Raw genomic sequence first — 27,681 nt, 5'->3', positions numbered from 1 at the left:
TGTTTTAAACAAGTTTGTTTATTGAAAGGGTTTGGAAATAGTAGTAAGGCCTTCAGCAAGGAACACGTGTCAAGACACCAACAAGAGGCGCCGACGCGACTTCGCTTCACAACTCCCCAGTGCGCTCGCTGGCCACAGGTGGCTCCAGACCGGCCCACGCTGGGGGGCGAGCTCCACAGTGGACTGCCTCCCTGGGGCCCCAGCCCCACCCTGGCTTGTGGTCCCCTGCCCAGGCCATACCAGGTTCCCAGGGTGGGGAACAGGAGGCAAGGGACACGTGAAGAGGTGCTATGCTCGAGCACGCCCGGAGGCCCTTCTGCCCAACGCGAGGCCTGCGAGGCCTCCTGCGGCAGGATGGGCACCTTCCCTTGGAAGCCCCATTGAGGAAGGCACCGCCTCCCGCTCTGGCCAGTCAACAGGTGAAGGGGAGCTGGAGCCTCGAGACACGAGCCCCCCAACACCTTAGCACGGCCCAGGGCCCCGGGGCTGCCGCTCCTGCTCTGCTTCAAACAGGCCTCGCTGTCCCAGCATTAGGAATCATCTCAGAACTCTCACAATGGCCTCAGAACCAGGGGGCCCCACCCTGAGAAGTAGTGGCTCCTCTCCTGGACCCTGGACCATCAGCGCAGGGCTGGACACAATGTAAACACTGGACTACAGGACGGTCCCCCTCTAAATCTACACAAAAGTGTGTACAAGAAAATATGTACATAAGCACTTGAGAAAGTTCAGAAGAGTCTCTAGAAAGTACCACAGGGTTAAAATACCTTCCGGGAGCTGCCGCAGCCGCCCTGCTGCAGGAGGTTCAGAGCGGACCTTGGGGGGCGTGTGGCTACCCCAGAAGCCAGGACAGCAGAGCTGCTGGTGCCCCTGAGCCCCAGAAGCACAGGGCGGAGGGGAGAAGCATCGCACCTGAAGGAGACTCTGGGCTGAGGCATTTATTTCAACAGGGAAGGACAGATCGACCCTCTCCGACCCTCTGAATTTCAAGACTGATTTATGGAAAGTCCCCGACTTGGAATCGCAAGAGCCTTGCTGGGGGCTGCAGGGCACCCAGCACGGCTCTCACTGTACTTTAGAAATGAAAAAGAGTCAGATTAGAAAAGGTAAAAAGCTGATCTGGTCGGCAAAAGGCAGACTGGGCTCCCCTGCTGCAGGCGGCAGGTGGGATGCGGTGGGATGTGGTGGGACAGCGAGGCCGGGCACTGCCCAGTGCTGCTAGCTGTCTTCCCCGTCCTCTTCATCCTCTGGGAAGTGGGCTTGCTTCTTCCTCACGTTCCAGTGCAGACACTGGGCCAGGCTCTCGAACCAGTCGCTCACGGGGTCTCGCACACAGATGGAGGGCAGCGGGTAGCGGGAGGTGGTGATGGTGATGCTGCCCAGGGTAGGCGCACAGTGAGCCCCGCCCACTCCAGCAGCACTGGGCCTAGCACCCAAGAGAGAGGCTGGCCCGTCCCAGTCCTGGCTGACGGGCCTCCCCATGCTGGACAGCCCACCCAGGAGGTGGCCCGAGGGGCGAGATGCCCTGGAGGACCCAGCGGCTGCCTGAGATGGTGCAGCTGTGGACTGTCACCCTAGGTTCGGCAGTGTGGGCAGTCACCACGGCTGTGTGGAGGGACGCCCAGACGTGCTGAAGGCCTCTGCTGCACCATGTGGCCACCCTGCCACAGGCCCCAGCCCACACACACCTGTCTCCGTGGCGGATCTCCTGCCGCTTCCGTCCATCCAAGGACACCCATGCAGTGTTCCTAGCTTCTGGTGACAGCATGATCTGAAGAGATTGAGAAGGGACAAGTGTAGGCCTGGCCGTGAGCTCCCAGTGCCTCCTGCAGACACAGCCTCTCTGCCACAAGGCACCTCATGGATGTCTGGCGCTGGGGACCAGGAGGCCAAAGGCCAGGCAGGGACCTGTGGTAGGGACTCCTAGAAGGGTCTTTCCTCACCCGGAGCCACTTTGGCCACCCCCACTCAACAGGGCCCTTTCCCAATGCAGCTGGGTGCCCCGTGGGAGGCTGGCCCACTCTCCCTGCTGCCAGGGACAGGGACAGGTATGAGCCCTCTCCCCTGAGGCCCAGGTCTCTCAGGCCCATCTGAGCCCCAGCAAAGTGGGACTGGCCTCCCAAGGGACACCAGCCAGCCTGGATCCTGAGGCCATGGCCTCATGGTCAGCTCCATGGTCAGCACCGTGGGGTGGGGGGCAAGGCTATAGAGGCAGCTGGTATACCAGGGGCAGAGGGGTGCTTGCCCTGACCTTCAGCTCAACTCCTGCAGGGACCACGATGGGCCGGAAGGACAGTGAGTGTGGGCAGATGGGTGTGAGCATGATAGCCGGCACATTGGGGTGGATCATGGAGGCTCCCGCTGCCGCTGCGTACGCTGTGCTGCCGGTCGGGGTGGACACGATGACTCCTGCAGGGACAGGGTGCGGGTTTGCTGTCCAGCCTCACAGCTCCTCAGGACGCAGGAGGCGCGCAGCCTTACCATCGCCCTGCACTGTGGTGATGAGGTGTCCGTCCAGGTAGACATCCACATTGGACAGGTATGAGGAGGGGCCTCTGTCAATTACGACTTCGTTCAGGACCTGGAGGGGACAGTGGGGCCACTGCACTCAAGGAGGATGGCAGGGCCTGGGTTGCGGCGCACCACCAGTGCCTGCACCCTGAAGTCCAGCCTCAGTCATCCCCGACCACTCCCCCAGACTACAGGACAGGAAGGACAAGGCCAGATCAGCAGAGGCATCCACAGACCTGATACTGCATGGCCTGCTTCCCAACCTCGGTGTCCAGGCCTGGGGCTGGCAGGCCATTTTCACTGAGTCCATTGTGGACGGTCATCTTCTTGCCTCTGAGCTCCTTCACCACCCTGACCTTCAGCCGGCTCCGAAGAACAATAGCTGCATTCCCTGGGGGCCAGTGGGGTTAGCAGGGCCCTGCCCAGGGAGTAGGGGACCACCCGAGGGCGCAGAGACCCTCCCTTTCTGCCCCCCAGGCAAGTGGTCCTTCAGAGCCTTGGTGGAGCCAGACCCCTCTGCGGAGCACCCCCAGCACTCCAGCCCCTGAGGTCCCTGAGGCTGCCCGGGGTCAGGGACTCTCAGTGGTGCTCCGCAGGGTTGCGAAAAGGGCAAAAAGGAAAAAACAAAAAAGCAAGCGGGCGAGCGGGCGTCCCCAGTCCCAGGCCACCTCGCCTCACCTTCTATCACCTGAGTCACTTGGGACTGAAAGTTCTCAAAATTGAAGGGAGTCAGGAAGCCCAGGGAGCCCAGGTGGAAGGCCATGACTGGAGGCACACTGCCCTGTGGAGAGGAAGGTGGGCGCTGAGTCCAGCCTGCACCACAGGACACAGCAGCGCTGCAGCAGATGGCCGGGCCTTGGGGACTCCAGCCCTGTCCCCAGGCTGCCTGCACTCCAAAGACAGCACAGTGTAGCTGCGGGGCAGCTGTGGAAGTGGGGGTGGTCAGGGGAGGGGCCCTGGATGTGGGGGTGCTCAGGGGAGTAAATGGTCCTGAGACACATGGGCAGTCTTCCAGGGAGCGGTCACTGCTGACCCTGGTGGCTGGGAATGCTGATAAGAAAAACAAGACCAAGCAGCTCTCTGGTCACAGAACAGGAAAGAACTGGGTGGTGCCGGCCACAGGGCTCTGGCATCGGAGACCAGGCCCCGCAGGCTCTGGAGGGTGAGGAGACCTGGCAGCCGCCTGGGATGGCAGCAGACAGTGTGGGGGTCATTTTGACAGCCCCTACCCATAATGGGGTGAGCAGAAGCCATGGTCCCCACAACAGGGCAGCCTGTGGCCCTGGAGGGGCCCACCTCTGATGTAGGGTGGGACCACTCCCTTCTGTCCCAGGCCACTCTGTGCCCCTTACTCTCACCCCCAGCGAGTTTCTGGGCTCCTCACTGGCATCCAGGAAGCTGCCCTGCCCATGTCCAGGCTGCTCTCCACAGGCTTCCTCGCCTGGACGAGGCTGCCAGAGGGCTGGGTCCTGCCCTGCATGGGGTGAGGCCATGGGCTCTAGGTGGCCCCTGGCCCCCTTGCACCGCATCCCCTAGCTGCCCTGAGGCCCTGGCCACACCAGCCGTCCCCAAGGCTGTCCCATCTGGACCTGCAGCGCCCTGGGCACCGTCTCCCACCAACGTCCCTTCCTGCCAGCCGGGCTAGGCAGTCTCAGGCCCGGCCTTGCCGAGTACCAGGCGCCAGCAGCTGGGCGGCTTGCACTATTGCTGACAATGACCTGGAGAACCCTGGCACCCCCAGGGCAGGCAGGCAGAGCAGCTCGCCACCCTGGGCAGGAGCTCTCACCCGGGGTCTGCACCCACACCCAGCTCACCTGGAAGAGCGACGAGGCGTAGAGCAGGGTCCCGTCTCCCCCCAGGCAGATGATGAAGTCAATCTGGTTGGAAATGTCGTCATAATCTGGAAGCAGACAGAACCAAGCAGCAGCGGTCAGAGCCTCTGGTACCCAAGTGCCCAGAGCAGACAGCAAGGGGACGGCTGGGGGAGGGGCTGCAGCACACCTTCCCGGAACGTGCAGAACTTCTTCTTCACAGGCCCGAAGTTGTCGTCACAAGCTATGGCAGGGTCTTCCAGCACCTTCTTTTCCACGTACACGATCATGTTGTTCTCCTGGAGGTGGGACGTGAGGCAGAGCACGCGCCTTAGCCCACCGTGTGCTCCGCCCGGACCACGCATCTCCTTCAGCCCTCCTGCAGGCCCGGCAGGCTGGGACCAGGGTAGGAAGGGTGGCCCGGCAGGCTGGGACCAAGGTGGGAGGGGTGGCGAGCCACGTCCTGCCTGCCTGCTTCTCCCACGCGCAAGGCTCTGGAACCAGGCACCCTGTGCCCTGTCCCCGGGACTCGTGGGTAGAGGCTCACCCCACTCAGGCACCAGGAGGAAACTGAGCTCCACGGTGCCACGCATAGGAGGGGCCTCTGGAGGGGTCTGGGTCAGCAGCCAGCAGGGCGGAGCCTCTGGCTGAATCATGGTGGCTCTGAGGCACAGAGACCACATGCGTGTGTGCTGCCTCTTGCCACAAGGTGCCCTGTGTCATCTTGGGACTTGGCCATTAAGACAGCCATCGCCAGATGTGGCCCTTGACAGTGCATCTCCAGAACCGTGAACCAAAATAAGGCTCTTTGGTTAAAACTGACCTGGCTGGTGGGACTGTGCTACAGCTAGTGAGGGCCCACCCAGCTCCGAAGCCCGAGTGGTGGGGCGAGGAGGGCGCCACCCTCTGGGCAGCGGCTCCCCTGCTTCTCTGTCGCCCTCCTGCCTTCCCTCTGCCATCTGAGGGTGAGCAGGCACAACCCTTGGACTCCCTGGCCTCGGGCCCTTCTGCACAGAGCTCCCTGTCTGAGGCGTTCTGTGGAACAGACGCCTCAGGACCCGTGCAGAGGCTGTGGGCCCCCAGTTCCAGGGTCCCCTACTCGCGCCTGCTGCCTACACCTGGGATGGGGTTCCACCGCCTGCCAGTGTGCACAGGAGGCCTCCTCGGCCCCGACTTGCCTCCATGAGGTACACGCACAGCTCCTTGAAGGGCTGCAGCAGGCTGGCGTCCCGGATCTTCTTGATGACAAGCACGCTCTTGGGAGACTTGTTCCATGTCAACCTCTGGCTCGCGGGGTCCTGGATGTGCCTGGCGGGAGGAGAGCCAGTCAGCAGGCGTTGGCCCTGGAGGAGGAGTCCCTGAGAGGGGCTGCGCCTCCTGGACACGCTGCACAGTGGATGTGGGAGCCTGCACAGATGCCAGCACCAGGGCACAGCAGATCAACTCTCTCGGTTGCTGTAGACCCAAAGACCCTGCCTTGCCCTGCCTGCTACCTGCAGGGCTCACCAGGTCCCTTCAGGCACCCACCACTCACCTTTGCAGGCCTGTGCACAGAACCCATGAAGAAAAGAGGCCAGGAAACCAGGAAAGCCCTCAGCCCCACGAGGACACCGGCCCCACCCATGTCCTCGTGGGGCTGAGGATTCTACCCATTCCTGGGCTTGGCCCCCAGGACACAGCCGTGCTTCCTGCACAGCCTTGGGGAGTGTCTGTCCTGCTCTGGGACACCACCAGGGGAGTGGGCTGGCCCTTGTGGTCACAGTGAAGGCTGCTTGCTCAGAAGGTGGCGGCAGCCCTGCTTGCCCAGTGCCCACGGCCCTCTACTCTGCTGCCGGCAGCGCACCAGCTCGACCCCTCACACGGCCTGCTAGGGGCAGGTGGGGTCCTCCAGAGGCAGGGCCACCCAGCAGGCCCTTCTATAACTCAGCAGTCCCAGGAACCGCCCGGTCTACAGTGCCTGGGGCACATGTGGACTGCATGTGCCACAGAGCCAGCTGCAGACGGTAGGCATGACAGGCAGCTGGCACTTTCCCTGGCGCCATACTGCCTGCCTCAGCCCCTTTCCAGCAGGTCCCTGTGGGGACCTGCCTGGTGCCTCATGGGGCAGCGAGAGCCCACCCCAGAGCCTCAAGCCAGGCTGCACAGCACCAACCACAGCAGCAGGCCTGACCTTGTCCTGTCACTGCCGGGAGACGAGGGGCTGCTCAGCCTCTCCACCTGCCCGCACCTCTCTTGCAGCTACGAGGCGACCTCCACCCTACAGGGGGCAGCCTGCGTATCCCAGCATCTTGGTTCCGCCTGCTGTGGGCGGGTGTGCAGCAGCAGCCCTCACCGCCAGCTTCACACGCCCTCGCCCCATGGCCAGCTCTGCACGCTCCAAGCTGAAGGCAAAAGGCAGCTAGCAGGACTCACGTCTTCGGGGCGACTCAGAGAGCTTCCCAACATGACGAGGATCAAGACAGTGGGGTGGCTTTCTTGCAGTTCTCGCTCCTCCATCCACGTAAGAGGCCCACTCTACCTGTTCCTAGCGGAGTGCCATGGCCGCCAGCCTGCCCAACTCGGCCTCGGCTGCAGCCTGCGCAATTGGCCAGGCCTGCTCGTGGGCCACGGGCGGGTGAGGCTGTCGGGTGAGAGGCTCCAGGAGGGAGTGTGGGATGCTCACAGCCCTCTGCCCGGTCAGGTGGCGAGAGCCCTGCTCCGCACGTGGCCGCCCAGCAGGCCTGCTCCTACTGCAGCTGCCCTGGGCAGCCCATCAAGACTCTTCCAGCCCTGAGGCCTTGCTGGGCCCAGCCCGTGTCGTGACCAGCAGTGTCATCACACACACACTGCCTGGGCACCAAGCCCTCCGCGTGACCATAAACCAGTCTCTCAACTTCCTGCTGGGTCATCTGCACAGTGGGGTGCTGACCTTCCCAGGCCCACAGGTGCAGGTGTGGTGTGCAGCCCCAGCCCTGCCTGCCTGCAAAAGCTGCAGGTGGGAGTTGGGGGCCCACAGGTGAACCGACTGTTGGCCACACCCCCTCAGGTGCCAGTGGTGCCACAGCAGAGCACACACATGGCAGACAGGTGGGAAGGGTGTGCACCGCAGCACCCCCTGCCCCTGTGAAGCCCGGGAAGGCGTGCAGAGAGGAGGGCCGTGGAGCCGGCCCCCAGCCAGGGCATGACAGCCTCCGTGTGGCTCACCTTCCACCCTGCCAGGCCCACCTGCCTGGGGAGGCCTGACCTTGGGAAATGGCTCCGAGGCCATCCTGAAGCCCAGCCTGAGAAGGCCACAGGAAAACACATGGCTCAGACAGCGACTCTGTGCCTGGCCCCGGGGACTGCTGGCTAAGGGAGGCTGGGCAGTGGTGAGCCCCCTCAGGGCTGCCACTAAGTCAGTAGCCGTGACAGGTGTGCCAGGAGGGCCTCGGGCAGCCAGGGGTGGGGCCACATGGAGCCCTGGTCACAGGAAGTGACAGGCAGGTGCGCCACCAGGCAGGGCTGTGGAGCAGCTGGGGTCTGGAAGGCTGGGCGGGCTGGGCAGAGGACAGACTTCAAGGCTATGGGAGGCCACTAAGAGTCCACACAGGGCAGGGTGCAATCCGAACCACTGGGCGGAGGGGCTGGGGAGCAAACGTGGGCTCAGAACCATCTTCCCAGTCCAAACTGTACAAGGACAGCTCCTGGGAAGCACTGCGGGGTGACGCCAGGGCCCCGGGGACTGCAGTTCCCTCATGGACAGGAAGGTGACAGCACTGCCAGGCCACTCCCGTCTGTAAAGCAGCTCCTCCAACAAGCTGAAGGTGAAGGCCCATACTTCTGCTGTCCCCACGCGGGAGTGCCAGGAGGTGGGCCAGGCGTCTCACCCAGGTGGCACTGCAGCGCTGAGCCGGCAGGCACAGTGCAGCCCCGGGGACACCAGAGCTGGCCAGCCAGCCCCTCACCCAGTGCCGTCAGGTGCAATCAGCAGGCAACTTCCCGTCTTCCGCTCTAGAGTCCACCTGCAACCTCCAGGCACAGCACCACCCTCGACACAGCCACCGGCCCCATGGCAGATCCCCACAGCACTGCTGTGACCTAGCCCCGGCGGGACGGAGACCCGAGCGGGGTGCTCCCCAACTCCAGGAGCACAGAGGGCCAAGACGTCCTTGGTGCAGGGCGAAGATGGGAAGAGCAGAGCTCTGACCCTTTGAGGTGGAGACACTAATGGCAGATCACTTTGGTTTTTCCCTCCCACAAGCCCTACCCGCAGCCAGACCACCACGCGGAGCACAAACACTGGCTCGGTCAACACCACGCAGAGCTGGACTGTGGCACTGCCACCAGCGGGGTGGGGGACGCTGACTGGCACACTCCCAAGCATGCCTCCTCCAGGGCACGTGGGCCAGCAGCAGAGCCGGCACAGCGAGGAGGGGACCCTGGGCTGGGTGTGGCCCAGGGACAGAGCATATGTCTAGCATGCTGAGCCCCTAGATTTGGACCCAAGCACCAGGAAAGAGAAGGACAAGGCATCCTTCAAACAGCCAAGTCTGACGGAGAGAAGCCTGCTAACACCTCTGCATTCTACACACGTATATATATACATGATCTAGTTATTGACAGGCCTTTATTTTATTTACTTATTTTTATGTGGTGCTGAGAGTCGAACCCAGTGCCTCACACATGCTAGGCAAGAGCTCTACCGCTGAGCCACACCTCCAGCCCCACACCTTTGTGTTTGTGAAACGCCTGAAGGAAAAGCCAGCATGTTGGCACGGGGGCAGCCATGCCCAGAACTCTCACAGAATCAGAAGCAACTCAAGCTTCTCACTGCAACGCCACTGAACCTGACTTGGGAGGCTGAGGCAGGAGGATCCAAGCTTGAGGCCAGCCTCAGCAACTCAGCAAGGTCCTAAGCAACTTATCAAGACTGTCTCAAGATAGAAAATAAAAAGGGCTGGGGGTGCAGCTCAGTGGGGCATCCGAGGTTCAACCAACGCCAGCGCGGGCCCAGAGTCCACAGGCTAGGGCAGTGCCCAGCTCATCCCCTCCACTTTCCAAAGCCACTAGAGGAGATTGCCACTCAGGGGCTGGGAACTCAGCAGAGCTGGGAGGTACCCGCTCAGCTTCTGAATCGACCAGGAGGCTGCGCTTCTCCCCATAGCGCCCCAGGACACGCCCCGCCCTGGCCCACACACTCACATGATGGTCTGGGGGTTCTGTAGCACACAGGCCTTTGGTCCAAACGTGGTCACTGGGCAGGGTCCATGGAGAGAGCGTGTCCTCCTGCAGGGGCACAGAGGGCTGCCGTCAGAGCAGTGTGCAGCTGGCGACACGCAGTCACGTCAGACTCCGAGGACATGCACGCCGTGACCTGAGGGCCGCCACAGCCTCCAGGGTCAGCCCAGAGGTCCTGCCCCGCCCCGGCCCCAGGCTGAGCTCACCACAAGACACATCCCGAGAACCAGTGAGCGCCACCTGGAGGACCTGGGCCAGACTGGAACTCCAAGGAACCTCATCCCCAAAAAGAATGAGCTCAGCGGCCCAACTTCCGTGGTCCCTGAAAAGGGACTCGGCAGCTGAACCCTGACAAAGGGCCTGCTCCAGGCCATCACCTGGGGGGCCGCATCTGGGCTCCCCACCTGACCAGCAATGGTGGGCAGCACCATGACTGCCCTCCTCAGGAGGCTCCCTCCCTGGCCTCCAGGCCTCATGATCCCCTCACGCACCAAGGTGACTGTCACCAAGCCAGCGGACCAGGACCTGCAAGGTCGCTCACCTTCCACTGCCCATCTTGCGACTCCCCAAACTGCCCAGTCCTGATGCAGATAGAAGACCTGCCCTGCCCTGGGCGATGGGCAGCCTACGGGCCATGGAGTCTGGCCAGGCCTATGCTGACACGCAGAGAGGTCACCTGGGTGCCAGGGCCTTTCTGGACTAAGCACTAGGTTTGTCTACAAAAGTCTAAAAATCATGCAGATAATCACACAGAACTCCCACTGGGAAGGTCAAAGGTTGTTGGAAAGACGGTCCAGTGCCTGCAGAGACTACAGGTGGCCAGGTGGACATCCACTTTCCCTCTCTGCTCCTCAGAACAGCAGTGTGGCACGCTGCCTCACCCTGGGAACCCCCCAAAAGGCTGCCCAGGCCCTCACCACTCTCATGGTTCAAAGTCCCGTGGACACAAAAGGTGTGCTGTGCTAAGTCCATGGGAACAGGGGGCAGCCAGCTGTCATCCCAGCCAAAAGGGAGCTGAGGCAGGAGGAGGCAGGTGGGCTGCTCGGTGAGACCCTGTCTCAAAATAAAAACTCGGCAGAGTTGGGTGCAGCCCGGGGTGGAGGCCCGACTGTCCTGTTGCTGCACAAAGATGCGTGTACACCCACGGCCCCCTGGACCCACCCCACCACCAGAGGCTCGGAAGGCCCCTCAGCTCCCTGAACAGACGTGGGCTTTTTATTTCATAGGGTGCTTTGCCCTTCCAGAGCTGGACTGAGACTCCCTCCTCGAGTCGATGGTGTGAGGTATGCAGCTTTGTCAACGTCCCCAGCGCCCAAGCAAGCAGCCTGCTCTGTACCCCACTCTCAAGATGCTAGCTTTGTTTAAGCATCTTAACACCAACATTCAAAAACCAGAGCTCTCGTGTTAGTATGACCTCTCCAGAGGTGACTCCATCACTCAAGGTCACCCACAGGCTGCAGCACCCAGGGTCCCCTGCCCTGTGGCCTGCGACCCTGGAGAATGCATGCAAAGAGTCGCGCTTCACCCACACCCCAAACCCCACACAGCAGGGACACTGCTGAAGACCACACTGGCTCCTGGCGGGCTTCTCTATGAAAGGCACCAGAATCACTGTCCCCAGGACTGAGAGCCACACCCCAGGCGCCACTGGAACCTTGCGCTCACCAGGCCGCCTTCCCAAGGCCCTGAGTGTTGCTGTATGGGTGACACTGTACCAGGGCAGGCCACCGGAAAGGGCCTATGGCCCTGCACCTGAGACCCACGTCCCTGACGTGAGGGGCTGGCCCAGCACAGAAGGCTGGTACCTCAGCCCTGCCCGCCTTCTTCCCTACACTGAGCAGGCTCCACCGATCCAGCAGCCTCAGCATGGCTCCCAGGTGGCCGTGTGCTGGCGTGGAAAGAAGACAGACATGGCTCAGCTGCAGTGGGGCGGGCACTGGACATACACTGCTCTGCTCTCGGAGGCAGCTCCCCTGGGCAACGCCTAGCCCAACCTGTGGCGAGTGTGGACACTGCTCAAAAGGACTGTGCAGTGCGTCAGCCACACTGCAGCACCTTCCTGGTCCTACCTGGACTCCTTGGTGCTGCCCAGGGCAGGTGAGGCCGACAGGCTCCGAGACTTGGCGCGACCCCGGACAGGGCGGCTGTAGCTCCAGGCCTCGTCCCCATGACATGCTGAGCAGCAGTACGAGGCCGCGTCTGGGCTCAGCTCCTTACTCACATTCATCTTCTCTCGTTCCATTTCCATAGTTGATAAACGAGAACTTCTGCCAGAAAAGCAGACGCCTTGATCCAATGAGATAAAGAGAGTCAGTCGGTGTGAAGTTGCCCTGGTGTGTGTGTGTCTCTCTCTCTCTCTCTCTCTCTCTCTCTCTCTCTCTCTCTCTCACACACATACACACACATACATCCGTGTACCCCTCCCTCTGCCCCTCCTCTGCCACGTGGGGTGGAGCAGGCCTGGTGGTGGCGTGCCCACTGTTCTGCCCATGCCCCTTCCAAGGGAGTGAGTGCCAGAAGCCGCTGTACCCAAGTGCTCTGAAAATGGGCTGCTTCCACCCAAAGATGTCAAGAACTCAGGGCCCACCTGAGGCTCCTGAGTGAACCTAGAGAGCTAAAGCAGAAAAAATAACCAGCGGGGCCATAACAGAGCAATGGCGGCTGCATCACAGGGCAGGCCAGGGGCTCAGGGGTGGACGCTGTGCCCTGGGGCAGAGCCCCATGGCCAGCAGGGATGCCTGAAATGAAAGGCCACGCTGTGGACTGCACAGCATGCCAAGTGGAGAGGAGAAGGCCGAGTGCCTCGCCCATGACTTCCTAGCCCAGGAAGGCCGTAAGGGCTCCGGGGAGGTCCATGGCAGGCCTGCCAAGAGGATGAGCCCGACCAGCGTCAGAGCCACAGAGGAAACCCTGGCTCCAGGCAGCAGTGAGGGCAGAGCTCTGCACCTCTGACCACAGCAGCAGGCTCAGGAGAGCAGAGGCCAGGAACTAAGGACAGCAACCTTACCAATCATAATTTCTGGAACTTTCTCCCAACCAGCTCAGGGGTCAAGGCCAAGACAGAACTCACAGGTGCACCATCAGCGGATGAGTGGCAGCAGACACAGCCCCAAGCACCGGCCCCTTAAAGCTGTGCGAGAGCTGCGGAGTGGGAAGTGGCCAGCGCCCGATCTCAGCCAACACAGAGTGAAGCCAGCCAGGAAGGGCCAGTGGCAGGAACTGGCACACAGAACACAGAAGCCTGTCGTCCTACCACTCGGGCAGGAGGGTGCAAGGTCCAGGCAGCCTGGTCAACTCAGCAAGACCCTGCCCCAAAGCAAAAGACGGAAGGGCAGGAGCTGCAGCTCAGCGGTTCACACCCCAGTCCCATCTCGAGAAAAGAAGACCAGGAAAAGAGGGTCTGGAGAGGAACTGCACGGTGATAAGCACACTCTCCATCAGGAGGGTCCATCAGACGCATGCTTCTCCTCAAAGTCACCAGGGGGTCATGAGAGAAGCCTACGCGGCCTTGGCGACGGCCCTGTCCTCTGGAGGCCAGCCTGCCCCGGCAGGACGGCTCAGCTCCTGGCAGACACCCTGAGGCTCGGCACGGGGCAGAGGGGAGAGAAGCCCCAGGGTCCTACAGCTGGCCTCCAGCGGGCAGGAGGCCCCAGACGGCTGGATGGAGGCTCGGCAGAGCAGGCAGGGTCTGTTCTCCTTACAGAAGAAAACTCAGCCAGCCAGGACGCAGCAGAGGTGCCGGGCAGGCCGAGGCCACTGGACTGGCCTGGCCGGGCCAAGGAGGGCTGTATTTGGGGATGGGGCCTCAGCAGGTGATCAAGGGAAACACCCCATGGGTGGCCTGACCGGGCAGTGAGTCTGCGGGAGGCCTGAGGCCCCGCCCTCCACCCTCCACCCTGAGGTAAGGCCACGCAGGGCCAGGAATGTCAGCCACTGGCGCCAATGCTGGGCGTCAGTCACTGCAGAGCCCAGAACACGCCTCTGTGCTGCCCTGTCTAAGCAGTCAGCGACGCCAAGACACCTGGGGCGCTGGCAAGGGGCAATGTCAAGGTTAGAGGTGGGGCAGTCTCTGAGTCCTCAGCTGGGCTCTCCTTCTGGGTGCATTTCACAATTGCCTGAGGTCCTTCAACAAAAAAAAGAAAAAAAAATGCCAGCTCTTAACGTCTCACCTTCTCTTCTTGCATCCTCAGCACCATATAAAAACAACAAAAATAAGCGCACGGCAGGGGCCTCACCTGTTAACAGACAAGGCTAACATGTAGCTAGAGCGGAGAGCACTGCCCTTGTGGTCAATATCCTCCTGAAGTTCACTGGAAATCAGACCTACAAAAACTCACTGACAGAACCGTCTGGACCCAACGGTGCACTGAGGCCAGAGCCAGCACAGTACGCCGCAGGAAGAGGGGCACAGAGGTAGTAAGCAGGCACGCACCAGACACGGACTTCTCTCTGGAAAGCCACAGAGCACCTACAAGCATCCACAAGACGGCCACAGGTCTGCAGGAGGCAAACCAACAGGCAGACCAGGAGAGCACCCCATGGACGCAGGAAGAGAGCACCTGGGGTTGAGACACCACCGACCACACAGCAGGCAGACACCAGGCCCCACAGGAGCAGTGGAGGCCCTGGGCACAGCTGGCAGAAACAAAGGGACGGCCAGCGCACCCCATGCCCGCGGCAGAGCCCACTCAACAACCACCTACAGACTCCCCCTAACCCCGAACCCAAGCAGGGCTCTACCCGCTGTGACAGTCAGAGCCTGCTGTTCAAGTGGGAAGGTGGAAAGTCCAGAGTACCTTAAAAACAACTCAGAACAAGACCAAGGTGGAAGTCCAGTGCCATCTGGAGTCACGCCTTGCTGTGCAGCTGCAGACGCCAGACACAGCAGGGCTGGCACCAGAGATCTCAGGCAAGGAAACGGCAGCGAGCCCAGAAATGCACCCCATAACCGCAGCGCATTCTGGGCGGCTGTGCTGGGTCCAATCCCTAGTATCACCAAAGGGAAAAAAAGGCCAAAAAATAACAAGTCCCAAATAAAGAGTTTGCTAAGCACATTGTGATGATGAAGGACTCATGTTACGTAAGGAACTTCCATGAGGGGCTGGGGATGTGGCTCAAGTGGTAACACGCTCGCCTGGCATGCACGGGGTGCTGGGTTGCATCCTCAGCACCATATAAAAATAACATAAAGATGTTGTGTCCACCGAAAATTAAATATTTAAAAATTCTCTCTTAAAAAAAAAAAAAAAGAAATTCCACGATTCATTAAACAAACCCCCCAAGAAACAGGAGCAAAAGATCTGAAGAGACACTTCCCCTGGGAAGGTCAGGCACAGACAAGCACCTGAGGAGATGCACAGGGCAGCAGAAGGCCGGCGGCAGGACGGGGCAGAACCGGGGCCGCACTGCCTTTCCTGCTACTGGTGGCGTGGAATGGCACACAGCCAGTTTGGAAGACAGACTGGCATAGGCTAAGCTGTATGTGCTGTTCCCAAACTGGAAATGACCCTCATCCAACTTGTGCTCAAATGCCAGCTCCCAGGGAGCACAGCTGCCTCACCACCACCCTTCCCTCTCCTTGGAGCTGACCAAACACACCACCTGCCCTGGCACTACTCTTCCTGGGGGACTCCCTGAGCTCTGGCCTCGAACTCAGCAGCCCAGCCTGGGGCAGCACCAGGAATCCTACGTGAACATAACTAGCGAGTTTGGAGAGGCACTTTCCAGCCAAACTGTCACTCCTCTCTAGGCGGGAGGGAAACAAGAGCTCCGGCTGCACAGCCGGCACTGGGCACCGACACCGAGGCCCAGACCAGGTGGAGCGCAGAGGGAAGGCGCCAACCTGAGGGGCCAGTTAAGAGAGCAGGCAGGAAGGCTGTGGACGGAGGCTGAGGGGCGAGGATGGGGAGCACCGTTGAACAAGGGAGCTGAGCAAAGCCCACAGTGCTCCCACGGCAGCAGAACAAGTCAGCAAAAGGCCTGGGGTGGCAGTTCTGCCTCAGTGTCTGAAACATGAGGCCTCATGGCTGGGAGACGTGGTGCCCCCAGGCTCCCCGTGTGCGAGGCAGGGGCACTCACTGTGCAATGACTAGACTGAGACAGCCTGATCCGCCCAGTGGATTACCTGGGTGGTGGCCACAGGCAGGTGGGTGTGGCTGGAGGAGGCAGGTCACAGGGAGGTGGCTGTGGGGCACATATTTTGTCCCTGGTCAGTCTGGCTGAGCTGCTTTCCTCCTCGCACCCTCACATCTTGATGTTTCGCCTCATCCGGGCCCAGAGTGTGGAGTCAGCCACCTGCCTCCTGAGCACCAAGGGTACTTCAGACCCTCAGAGTGCTCCTGCCAGGAGCGGGGAGAAGCCGCCTCCCAGGCAAGCGTGCTCCCACTTCAAGGAGGACCAACGAATAGGAGCCACTCCACTGGTGTCCCACCAGCCCTCGTGGGCACACAGCCTGGTTCTTGCACCACACCTCGTGTCCTTCTTCCTCCATGCAAGACCCAATGAGAACCCAAGGTCCAGCACCAGCCCGCACCACCCCAGCCAGCCCCTGCCTGTGGCCTCCGCTTGTTGGGAGGTTCCAGAACTCCCTCACTCTCAGCGTCCTCTTCTCTCTTTTGACACTGGACTTGGGTGCAGGGTGCTCTGCTGCGGAGACACGCAGCAGCCCTTTCTATTTTGAGACAGGCTGGCCTCGACTTGTGATCCTGTGGAGCTGGGCTACAGGTACGTGTCACTGTCAATGGTCCCACAGTGTCTTTCAAGGGACCCCAAACAGTGCTCAGCAAACCATCAAGCACACACAACCAGGCAATGAAAGACACGGGAGAAGGAGCCCAGTGACCAGAGTGAGGCTGGAGGCAGGGCTTAAAGGTCGATGTCCCCAAGCCGCCAGGCCGGTGTGGCTCAGGGGCAGAGTGCATGGTAGAGCACACACACCAGTCGCAGAACCAGAAAGTTCTCAGTGCCGTCACCACCTGGTTCCTCAAAGACCATCAACAGCCTGGAAGCCACACTTGGTTTCCAAAGCTCTTCTCCATCGACAGGATGCTGCTAGAGCCAGCCAAAGGTCCTGGGGGAAATGGCCACACAGACTCAAAACTGTGCCTCTGGTGCACTTCCTTCTAGACCAAGAAAGTGCCCAACCACCTCGTCTCAGCAGTGTGGGGTTTACGGAGGGCGATTTCAGGCCGTAAATCCCAAGCTCTGGCCAAACCAAACTCGGGACCACAGCTGGGGAGCACAGCACACGGGAGGCCCACCCACAGAAACGCCCCCATGTGGCGGCACGGCTGGATCACCTGGGGTGCCCCGGGTCACCAGCAGCACGGCACACTGCTGTCCAGCTCTGAACCTGCACCCCAAGTCTGGCTGTGCCCCAGGAAGGGTATGGAGAATTCCATCACTCCAGGAGAAGGAGAAGCAACCCCGCAGCAGCCTGTGCCTCTGACTGACAGGCCTCCAGCCAGTCCCCTCCCTGTTCAGACGGATCACAGAGCTCAGGGAAACATCCACTGGTTTATTACACAGGATATCACCAAGGACGCAGATGAAGACACGCACAGGTGGGGCGTGGGGAAGGGGCGCAGAGCCTCCCGCTGACCCAGCACTGCCCTGCAGGACCCTCCCGAGCTCTCTGGCCCCTGTCTTGGGTTTCATGGAGACTGCACTGCATGGGCATGGTGCAGCACTGTGCGTGGGCAAAAGGTTCTGATCCAATGCTAACAGACCAAGAGGAAAAACCAGCAAAGCCCGGCTGCTCATCTGTCAGTAAGGATTCATCACCCAGAAGCTCTGTAATATTTACTTAAAAGGACCAGTTTGATGACCAAGCAGTCAACTAACTCATACTCATATTAAATACTAAAACTAGCTTTAAAAATTTAAGTCATCTCTACAGTGTATTTTTTGACAACTGTGAATCAAGATTCACATTTAATTCAAGTTTGTTGGCATGCTAACCTTTTTTTTTTTTTTTTTTTTTGATGGTGCTGGGGATGGAACCCAGGGTCTTATACATGCCAGGGAGGCACTCTGCCACTATTAACCATTTTTAAAGAACATGATTCTGACTCCATCCAAGTGTGCTCTGATTCCTCAAAGCACATAAATCTAAACGCGACTTTTGCGTTAGGAAGTTTCACTGGGAAAAAAATTGAAGCATAATAATGAAGTATTCATAAAGGATTCACACATACCATTATACCACGTACATGTACAATACGTAACAAGGGATCCCCCTATTACACATAATCACAATGCATCAATAAAATTAGGGAAAAATTTTTTAAATAAAGAACTTGGGGCTGCAGTTGTGGCTCAGTGGTAAGAGTACTTGTCTAGCATGTGTGAGGACCTGGGTTCAATTCTCAGCACCGCATATAAATAAATGAATAAAATAAAGGTCCATCAACATCTAAAAAAATATAAAGAACTCATACAGTCAGGCACTGAGACACTGTGGCAGAAGCCTGTAATCTTAGCAATTCAGGAGGCTGAGGTAGGAGGATGGCAAGTTCAAGGCCAGCCTTAGTAATTTAGTAAGACCCTGTCTCAAAATAAAAAATAAAAACAGCGCTAAGCACGATGACACATACCTGTAATCCCTTGGGTGACTGAGGCAGGAGACTAAGTTCAAAGCCAGCCTCAGCCACTTAGCAAGGCACTAGGTAACTTAGCAAGACCCTGTCTCAAAATAAAATTAAAAAAGGGCCGGGGATGTGGCTCAGTGGTAGAGCACTCCTGGGTTCAACCCCGGCACTGCAACCAAAACAATTCAGTACGAAATGGTGAGGAAAAACACCAAGATGCCAATAAACACAGGTTCAATAGACAGGAACAAAAGCTGTACCCATCGACTAGAGCACAAGAGTGCTGGGGGGGCAGGCAAGTGTTGAGCTAGCAGATGTGAGAGAATTCGCCCAGAGACAGAGATGGGGAGAGGCTCCTCAGGAACACTAACTCCCCCAGCAACAAGGCGGGCTGGCAGAGATGAGACATGGTGGACGTGCACCACACTGCCGATGGGAACGAGGCCAGTGGGCCCAGCCTGCACCCCGCAAGCTAAGACCACAACTGGAAGGCAGCTTTCTAGAAAGGTGGCTCTGCTGTCCTTGGGCATCCAGGAAAACCTGAGACCAGCGCTTCCCAATGGGAACCCAGGTGACGCCCCTACTCAGTGTGTGTGGCACCCTCTCCCCACCTGTACCTTCTCCATTGTTACCATCTGTCCAAAGAACCAAAACTCTTACTTTTATTAATTTACCTTTTCCCATGCAGCGACCCGGGGCCCACAGTGATGGGTCAGGAGATGCTGCAGATGATAAGTCACCAGTACAAACAGGACATTGAGTCCTGAAGTTGCAAAGTGACACCTTCTGGTCCAGAAAGGCCAGATGCATGTGGTAACTACCACTAGGTGGAGGTGGAAAGTGGGGCTGCTGGAGGAGGCCCTATGGTCACAATCATGTCCTCCTGTCACCTCAAGGTCCCTCCCAAAGGTGCGAGGCCTCTGAAAAGCTGCTTTCTGCTGCTGAACTATCCCACCTACAGATCTGAGGGCATCAAGATTGAGGCCATCCGCATCCTTAAGCAAACCATGTGGCTGGGCACAGTGGCACATGCCTGTGATCCAGTCTTGGGAGGAGATAGAGGCAGAAGGACCCCAAGTTCAAGGCCATTCTGGGCACCATAAACAAACCTCATGTAAACAACAGGACTGCCAATTGCTTGAGCAGCACAAACTCATGAAGAAGAAATACCAGAAACATGTAGAGGGGCCACTTTGCAATAATGCTCCTGTATCAGGCTGTACAAGAACACCTGTTGAGCCACAGGAGGGGCTACAAACTCAGTGAAGAAGTGACTGCTGAGGGCAGACTCCCCACACCCAGGAGAGTCTCCAGGGGCTCAGGGCTAGGGGAAAGAGGAGACCCTGGAGCAGGAAGCATGTCATCCAGGAAGGGGCTACAATAACACCAAGGTAAGCCTGCGAGCACAAGCACCAACGAAGACAGCCTGGAAAGCACTGCCCTCAAGGACAAGCAGAACGAGTAAGTTTTCAGCTAAAATGGAGTGTTCCGAAACAAGAAAGGAAAAATAACTTGTAATCCAGAATCAAAGCCAAAGGAATCCCATTGCTATGGAGAAGGGAAGGGAAGGAAGGCAGGTCCGTGGCCAAGGGAGGAGACTGCCATCAGCTGTGCCGGGCACGCCCTGTTCCACAACTGAGAGAAAAGGGGGCCGGCCGCGCGGTGGGCTGCAATCCCCGGACTCGTCGGGCTCGGGAGGCGGAGGTGTAAGACCCACGTTTGAGGCCAGCCTAGGCAGCTTAGTGAGTCCCGGTCTCAGAAAAGAAAAGGGCTGGGGTGGTAGGTGAGTGGCAAGTGCCCCGGCATCCACCCGCAGTACCAGGGAGCGAGCGGGTCCGGGCAGCAGAAAGGACCGCACGGCCAGCGGCACCAGGGCCGCGCCGGCAGCTGCGCTGCTGACCTGGGCCGCGCGTGGCCGCTGCCTGTGGAAACAGCACCGCGGACTTTGGGAACTTTCGAGTTTTCTGGCGAGGACTGGGTACCAAGTTAGCACGTGACTTTGGCGAAGTCCAGACAGCACTGCCCCAGGATCCTCGGCTCACCGCCTTCCTCCAGGTCCGGGTCCCCTGCGCGGTCACACGCTAAAGCCCTCTGCCCCCAGCGACGCCCCGCAGGACCAGGTCGGCGCCGCCGCCCATCGAGCGGCGGTCCAGGCTCCAGCAACCCGGGCGCGAGGATGGCCAGCGGCCTCCCGAGGATGTCCCCGGACCCGTCTCCATGCACATCCCCGACCCCAGACCCTCCACGCCATCCCCCAGGCCTGAGCCCCGGCCGCGGCCCCGCCGGTGGCCCCTGCCAGTTCCCGCCACGAACCCGAGCCGCGCCGCGCTCGAACGCAGGGCGGAGGGCCAGCGCCTGCGGCGGCCACGGCGGGCAGGTGGGCAGGGCCGGCGCCCCGAGCCCGGACACCCGCGCGGCCTCGGCGGGGCTCCCGCACACTCACCGTCCGCTGCCGCGCACCCGCGGGGCGTCTACATGCCGGGCCGAGCCCGCGGGCCCCGCCGCCCCGCCGCTACCTGGCCCTCGGCGTCCCCGCCGCCCGCCGCCCCATGGTCGCACGGACCGGCGCCGGCGCCGCCGAGCAGCACTGCACCTCCTCTCAGTGCGCAGGCGCGGCCGCCGCGCACGCGCACGCCGCCGCGCACGCGCACGCCGCCGACCCGGATCTCCTGCCCTGCGCGCGGCCGAGGGAAGGGGAGCAGAGGGAAAGGGAGCAGAGGGGAGGGGGGAGGGGGCAGTGGGGCGCGGGGCCCGACTCCTGTCCGCCCTCCTCGGCGTCTCGGCCTCCTCCACGGCAGCCTGACCCTCACCCCCTGCCCCACCGCGCCCCTCGGGGCGGGCGAGGCCTGGCAGACCGCATGGCCAGGGCGAGCGAACCCAATGGGCTGGCCTCGGGTGAGGGGGCCGCGAGAGAGGTGTCCAGTCCGCCGCCAGGGTCCTTGATGACTCGAGCGACACGACGTGGACCAGGCCCACTGCGGGAACCAGAACTTGCGAAGGAGCCCGTTAGCGCTGTGCTTCCCCAGGGCCGCCAGGCGCGCTGAGAGGTGGCCCTGCCCCTCGCACCTGCATTCCTGTCCCTTGGCCACCAGCAAGCTGCCCGATGCGCCTCGCACACTGGCCTCGATGTGGGGGGTCTGGGAGTCCCCGGAACAGCGCTGTGCCACAGCCCACAGCCGACAGGGGACGAGTAAGAGGCCAAGGCCACCAGAGCTGACCTGAGCTTCAGGCAGAGCTGTGGCCCCCAGTGCAGGAGTTTGCTGAACTGTGGTCATCCATTTGTACTGCCTCCCTGGCCGCAGATGTCTCAGCAATGTGCCAGGTGCTGTCCTGGGCTTCTGGGTCCTGGTGGGAGACTGACCAAGAAGGGCACCACGGGGTGCTTTGGACCAGGCTGGCCTCCCAAGCACCAGCCTGGGTTTTCACATGGTCATTCCTTCCCCCTGGTGGGGCTCCCTGACATGGCACCCCTGGCCTGGTCCCCTGTGAACTTGAATCCTCTCAGCAGCTTTATGGGTCTCCCCACTACCCCATACCTGCTACTGTCAGCCTGCTCTCCCGTTGGGGGACTCCCAGGATCCGTCTTGGGTCTTCCTGGGAAGAATGGCAGTGCTGTACATGGACCACTGCACTGTGGAGGCCCCAAGGGTGACTGGGAAGGGGGCAAGAATGGTGGGAATTTCGGGGGGATTTCTTAAGCTCTGTAACTTCCTCATGGGTTATTTTGTAAACTCGGCAGCTTCCCCAAAGTGACTGCCAGCCACACCCACAGCAGGCTTGAGCTGTTTCCAGCTCAGGAAATTATTGGCATTATAGTGTTAGATGGACATTGAGTGATAGATGCCAGGCACTGGCCTAGGCTTGGAGAAACTTCTAGAGTGGGAGCAGTCACCTGCAGAGGCACCCAGCTCACATCCTTCTCATGTGATCCCTCTAAAGGGAATTGACAGGTGCACAGTGGTGGCCAGGGGAACCCCTTGTCCACCCTGGCCCAGCAGCCTGTGCAAGTGGCTTCCCCATTTTACAGGAGGAAGCAGGCTGTGGCTCCCTTTGGTGACCTTAAACATGTAGCTTCACAGGGCAGGGGGTTCAGGGGCCAAAGTCTCACACTGGCCCATGACAAGCCTGCTCCAACAAGGCCAAGGGTGGCAGGGGCCCTGAAAGCACCCAGAAGATTCCCAGCAGCATTTCACTTGGGCGAGTCCAAAAAGGGAGGGGGGGCCCAGGGCTGGAAGGAGGTCAAAGTCCATAGGGCTGGAGTTGGGTGAGGAAACTGATCAAATAAAAAGGACCAGGAAGGGGTGGCAGCAGGGATGGGTAACCTTGCCCTTTTTCAGGCCCCAGAGCTGCTAAGTTAGCTGCTAGTGTAATAATTGTGTTAATTTGTTGTTTGGTATTCTTTCTCTTAAAAATGGCCCCCATGTTGTTTATGCTTCAGACCCCCTAATGTCGTCCCCACCTCTTCTGCAGGTTAAATGAGGAGGCCAGCAGGTTTGAGAAGCAGAGGGAGAAGCACAGTGGCCTGCACCCAGAAAAGGGCTGTTGCTGGGGGTGCGCCCCTTGCTTCTAGGAGCCAGGGTGGAGTGCTTGGTGCAGGTTGCACTTTTGGGCGTTGTTCAGCTCTGGGCAGGAAGTTGGCTTCAGGTGGCCTGGCTGCATGGGGTGAACAGGGTGAGCAGAGGCTGACCAGCATCCAAAAGGGAAAGTAGCAGCCGGAGGGACAGGTGGGCAGGAGGTGATCTGGTCTGAACCTCAGCCTCTGGTTTCCAGCCAGTGCACCTGGCACAGGCTAGGCCCAGCATTCTCTGGCTTGGGAACAGAGAAGGGGGCCATCCCGTCCAGCGCTGACTCTGTCCTCCCTAGGCGTCACTCTCCTGCCTGGGCTGGTGGGGGCGACCAGCTTTCTGAATGCCATGTGCCAGACACATCATGCCTCAGCAGAGAAGAGAGGTGGGACAGGCAGATGGAGGAGGGGTCACAGAGCATGGGTTCAGTTTTGCCCAGGAGTGCTTATGGACAGGTGTCCCTTAGGTAGGGGAACAGCAGGTGTAGAAATTCCTGGTGGCATGAGCCCAGGGTGGTGGAGTGGGTACTGGGACAGCGGTGAGACTGGGAGGCTGCAGAACAGAGGGATGAGCTGGTTGGTAGGGACCCGGTGGAGCTAGGCAAGCCCCCTCCTAGCCTCAGGTCCCTGTCCCTGCACCCAGGCCACCCAGATGACCAGGGGTGGTGCTGACGGAGTCTGTGGCAGCTGCCCTGAGCCCCAGATGTATCTCTGTGACCAAATAGGCCACAGGCAGGGCCCTGCTGTCTGGCGTCCCTACTGAGGGCCAAGCTCTGCTGTATGTGGGGCAGTACAGAAACCTAATAACACAGGACATAGAGGACACATGCAGTTAGTGCTGGAGACAGGACCATCTGGGAGCAGAGCCCAAGAGGCCCCTTAGTTGTTTCTACCTGTGACAGGTATGCCACCCTCCAAGGGCAGGGCCAGGGCCAGTGCACATGGGAAGAGCAGGGGCTACAGGGCAGACTGTGGGGAGTGATGTGGAAGGACTGGTACCTCCTGGTCACCCCTCAGGGCTGCAGGTGGTGATGCTGCTCCTGTCCCAGTCAATGTGGACACCATCTGTGCAAACTGGACCTTTGGAGCCTACCATCTGAAAACGCCTGTGGCTCATCCCCAGTTGGGAGAGAACGATCCTTCCCTTTTCACAACCCTGGTCAGTACTGCTGTCCATATACCCACAATGGACACCTGTTTCAGTGACATTGCTAAGTAAATGGAACAGTGGCCATCAGCTCTTGTCCCCTCTGGGCAGAGGATAAGGGAAAGGGGCAAGGGGTCTGATCCCACCTGTCAGCTCAGGTCTGCTTGCCAGGTGCCAGGCTTGGACCCCCCAGGATACAGGAACTCCCAAAGAGAGGCACAGAGTAGGTGAAGTGACCAGCCCCTGTGGACTCCACCCTCCAGCCCAGGAAACCTACGGCTTAGCCGACCAGTCACTTCCACTTCGGTGGCCTGAAATAGCACCTTACCAGGTCCATCCCAAGAGCTGCTCCTGAGAGGAATAGACACCTGCATCCAGCAAAGTGGGCCTGGCCACTCAGTCCTAGGACCAGCCTCTCTGCTGTTGCATAGGAGGCAGAAAAGGGACATTTTCCACTTGCATATGAAAAAGTGCCAGCATCCAAGCTGTGAAGATTGGCAGTCACCTCTAGGCTCTGCAGCTGGGAGGCCTGGAAAGCATTGGGGTGAGTGCAGGAGGCGGGTGGGCGCTGAGCCACACGAAGCCTAGCCCTCCTTTCCCATGCTCCCAGGCAGCTCCGTCACTCAGATGAAAATGACACCTAGCTAGGAGGAAAGGGTGTCTCTGGGGCAGCATGGCCTCAGGCACCTTAGGGGACTACAAAATAGAAGTCAGGGTTGTCAGCTTCCAAGGAGGGGATGGCAGGGCAGGGACCTGGGGAGACACTACCCAGGATGGCCCGGGTGCTAGCAGGGGGACCATGCTGTTCTGTAGGCCTGAGACTGGGGCTTCCCAGGAACTTTAGAGGGGCCAATGTTCTGACACAGGGGGGATCATGTGATGTGGGGGCACCATGCCTAGCAGGCTTCACAGCAGCAGGGGCAACAAGGGCAGGCAGCCACCCCATACACTGAAATCCCGCAAACAACCAGCACAGCAAAGTCCCTCATGTCAAACTGCTTTATTACATCTTAAATAACAGTACAGTTCAACATAGCATCTACCTTGCATCCAGCCTCCTTGCAGTACACCGACTTTAAATACAGAAGGGGAGAAGGGGGTGAAGAGAGCTCTACAGAGGTGCAGGTGGAGAGCAGGAGGGCCACTGCGCTCTCTGCCAGGCCCAGGCCCAGGCCCTCTGCAGGCCACAGCACAGTTTTGCACAGGTGGTGCAGAAGACAGGATGGCGAAGCCTCTACTGCAGCTAGGAGGAGCACTGGGCAAGGGAGGAGGGGCCCTCGAGATGAGAGTCGGAGGTCTGCCTCGGGTGCAGAAGGCGGTCCTGGAGCAAGGAGGCAGGAGGACTCTCTGTCGCTCCCCCCACCCCTTCCCTCAGAATCCAACAGCAATCGTTTGCAACAGGACTGTATATTTTTTTAAAGAAGTAAAGAAAACAGTGACTTATCCCGCTACTCAGACGTGTAGAGCGCTTGCTGCTTCCGATATGTGTGCAGAGTAGCGACAGGAAGTGGACAGCCGCCACGGTTACAGCTTTAAGAGGGTATTTCTTAAATGAAAAGAACACCTAAGGACTGAGTCCTATGTGCAGTGAGCATTTCTACAGCATGCGATTCTAAGAGTAAACCACCCAACATGGCAAACAATCAAAGTGTTTAAAATTCAACTTAGAAAGTCTGAGATCATTATTTTCAAAACATTGATTTGTACATTGTTTCATACACAAATAACCGACTGACTATCCAAGCACAGGACAGGCATCTCTCTTGAGAACAGGTTCCTGACTCGGGGCGGGGAGGGGCGGGGCGGGGCAGGGTAGTGTTAGGGGAATACAAACGTCCCTTCACAGGAAACCCAAGGTGAGAGTGGAGACAGCTGGGCAGAGCTGGCCAGGAGGACGGGCTAGGAGGGAGCTGGAGCAGGACTCTGACTGCGCTCTTGCTTCTCAGCACTCCTCGTCCACAGCCATCTGGGACCAGAAGAGAACGAGCCAGCTCACCGGCAGTATCAGAGGCCTGCCCCAGACACCCGTCTTGCTTGACTTCTGAACACAGAGAAGTATGTCTGAAAAAGGAAGTGCGAAAGCGTCCAGAACCCTGCTATGGACCTGACTCGAAATTCAGAAACAATCACAAGCTCAACAGAGTCCTCAAATGGCTCTGCATGGGTGCCACAGAACAGGACCCTGGTCTACAGTTCCATCCGCTAGTGCAGAGGCGTCTGTCTCACAATTACACTCAGGGTGGCCTTCTGGTTAACATGTTTATTGTAGTATTTCTTTTTAAAATTTATCCAAGACAAAAAGAAAACAAAGACAATGGCCCCGGAAGGAATGCACAATTTGTTTTAGTTTACAGCACAGAGACCTTCTCGTAATGGGAATTGTGCTCTTGGTTTCAGCAATAGGTGAAGGAAAAAGATCTTGCCCTTTGAAGTTCTGAGGGGAGGTGTGGGTGTCCACGTTAGTACGGTTGGATAGGATATGCTATCACTGCAGCGCTTCAAGGTCGGAATGGTCTTCCAGTCTCCGTGGCGTCCACCTGCTGCTGTGAACAGAGCGTGGGTCAACGTACAGACACGGGCACTCAGGACTCAGCCCTCTCTCCTGCTCCTGCAGCAGCCATGGCCAAGGGGCCATCCCTTCTATCTACTAGGCTCCAAGACCACACCACGTCCACGTTACTCTACAAGCCACGCAGCAACTACCTCAGGTCCTAAGAAAAACACATACAGCTCTACTCAGGGAAGGGCACGTGGGCTGCTCCGTTACCTACTGGTGTTAGTTCCAGATCTTGAGGAAGCTGTCCCAGGACCCTGTTGCCACGGCCATGCCATCATCAGTCACCCCCAGGCAGCTGACGCGGTTGTCATGTCCAGCTAAGACACCTGGGAACACAAGGGTACAATCACACACACATTCAGGGGTGCCTCGCCCACTATCAGGCTGGGACAAGTGCTGGATGGCCACACCTCAGGTGGCAACGGAAGAACACCAGCAAGGGGGAAAGCTTTTTGTTTTTGTTCTTTTTTTTGGTACTGGGGATTGAACTCAGGGGCACTCGACCACTGAGCCACACACCCCAGCCCTGTTTTGTATTTTATTTAGAGTCAGGGTCTCACTGAGTTGCTTAGTGCCTCACTTAGCTGAGGCTGGCTTTGAACTCGGGATCCTCCTGTCTCAGCTTCGCAAGCCACTGGGATTACACTGTGCCCGGCGAGGGGGGCAAGTTTTGTCCACAAGGAAATTACACCAAAGGGTGTGGCCAAGACGAGTGGACCTACTTGCAGGAAACACAAGCATGCTCCAGAGGATGAGGAGGAACCACCTGGACAAACCCGGGGCCACTTGGACCGACTCTGGCACACTCACGTGAGAAGCTTAAATCATCAAAGGAGTATGTGTGTGTGTGTGGGGGGGACAGGCAAAGAATCAAAACCCTCTCAAAGCAGCTGACCGCATAGGCTATGGACGTATCTGTCCCCCCCTCACAGTGCTGTGACACTTCCACCCACCCACCAGGATCCCCCTTGCTCTCCCAGAAGGGCTGAAGAATGTGGAGTCCAGCTGAGCACAAGAGCAAACAGTCCTGGAGTCAAGCTTCCTGACTTCCAGACTCAGACTTGCTGGAGGATTCCCAAGGTCGGCCTCCTTCAGGTTAACGGCCTTGTGTCCACTTAATAAGAAAGCCCTTTAGCACCCTTGACAGGGACACACAGAGTGCAGACCAGTAACATATTGTCGCGGGCACCCACCAGGCCCACTGCCATGTTCCAGCTGGGTGTGGCTCTCCTGCCTGCCACCTGAGTGCACTCCTCTCACAGGGGGAGCGCAGGTACCCTGAGAGTCAGCTCACTGGAGCAGACCCT

The 27,681-nt window shown here is 59.2% G+C and overlaps 2 protein-coding genes across 6 annotated transcripts in view; both read right to left on the bottom strand.

The window, feature by feature from the left end:
* On the bottom strand, positions 1-21,724 carry Nadk (NAD kinase). Of its 2 annotated transcripts, none has more exons than XM_076841586.1 (12): positions 21,643-21,724; positions 11,588-11,804; positions 9,483-9,566; positions 5,501-5,630; positions 4,513-4,621; positions 4,326-4,411; positions 3,190-3,292; positions 2,748-2,902; positions 2,482-2,581; positions 2,252-2,409; positions 1,689-1,771; positions 1-1,375 (listed from the first exon to the last, which is right to left on the bottom strand). In XM_076841586.1, the coding sequence occupies exons 2-12, from the start codon at positions 11,764-11,766 to the stop codon at positions 1,219-1,221; spliced, it is 1,344 nt and encodes a 447-aa protein (XP_076697701.1). In that variant the 5' UTR covers positions 11,767-11,804; positions 21,643-21,724; the 3' UTR covers positions 1-1,218. The 2 variants fall into 2 exon arrangements, with proteins under 2 accessions (XP_076697701.1, XP_076697700.1); XM_076841585.1 differs by lacking the exon at positions 21,643-21,724 and adding an exon at positions 20,550-20,697.
* Positions 21,725-24,802: 3,078 nt separating this feature from the next.
* Positions 24,803-27,681, bottom strand: part of Gnb1 (G protein subunit beta 1) — a 71,787-nt gene continuing 68,908 nt past the window's right edge. Inside the window, exons 10-11 of one of the 4 annotated variants that reach the window (XM_077109997.1) lie at positions 26,585-26,700; positions 24,803-26,360 (exon numbers count right to left, since the gene is read on the bottom strand). In XM_077109997.1, the coding sequence (XP_076966112.1) occupies positions 26,594-26,700 (107 nt within the window). In that variant the 3' untranslated portion in view covers positions 24,803-26,360; positions 26,585-26,593. The remainder of the gene's footprint in view (positions 26,361-26,584; positions 26,701-27,681) is intronic. The other 3 variants (XM_077109994.1, XM_077109996.1, XM_077109995.1) reach the window with 3 other exon arrangements.

Source organism: Callospermophilus lateralis, chromosome 7 (genome assembly GCF_048772815.1).
Source record: "Callospermophilus lateralis isolate mCalLat2 chromosome 7, mCalLat2.hap1, whole genome shotgun sequence".
Lineage (NCBI taxonomy): Eukaryota > Metazoa > Chordata > Mammalia > Rodentia > Sciuridae > Callospermophilus > Callospermophilus lateralis.
The sequence above is the reverse complement of the archived record's forward strand: the minus strand, read 5'-3'. Positions and strand labels throughout refer to the sequence as shown.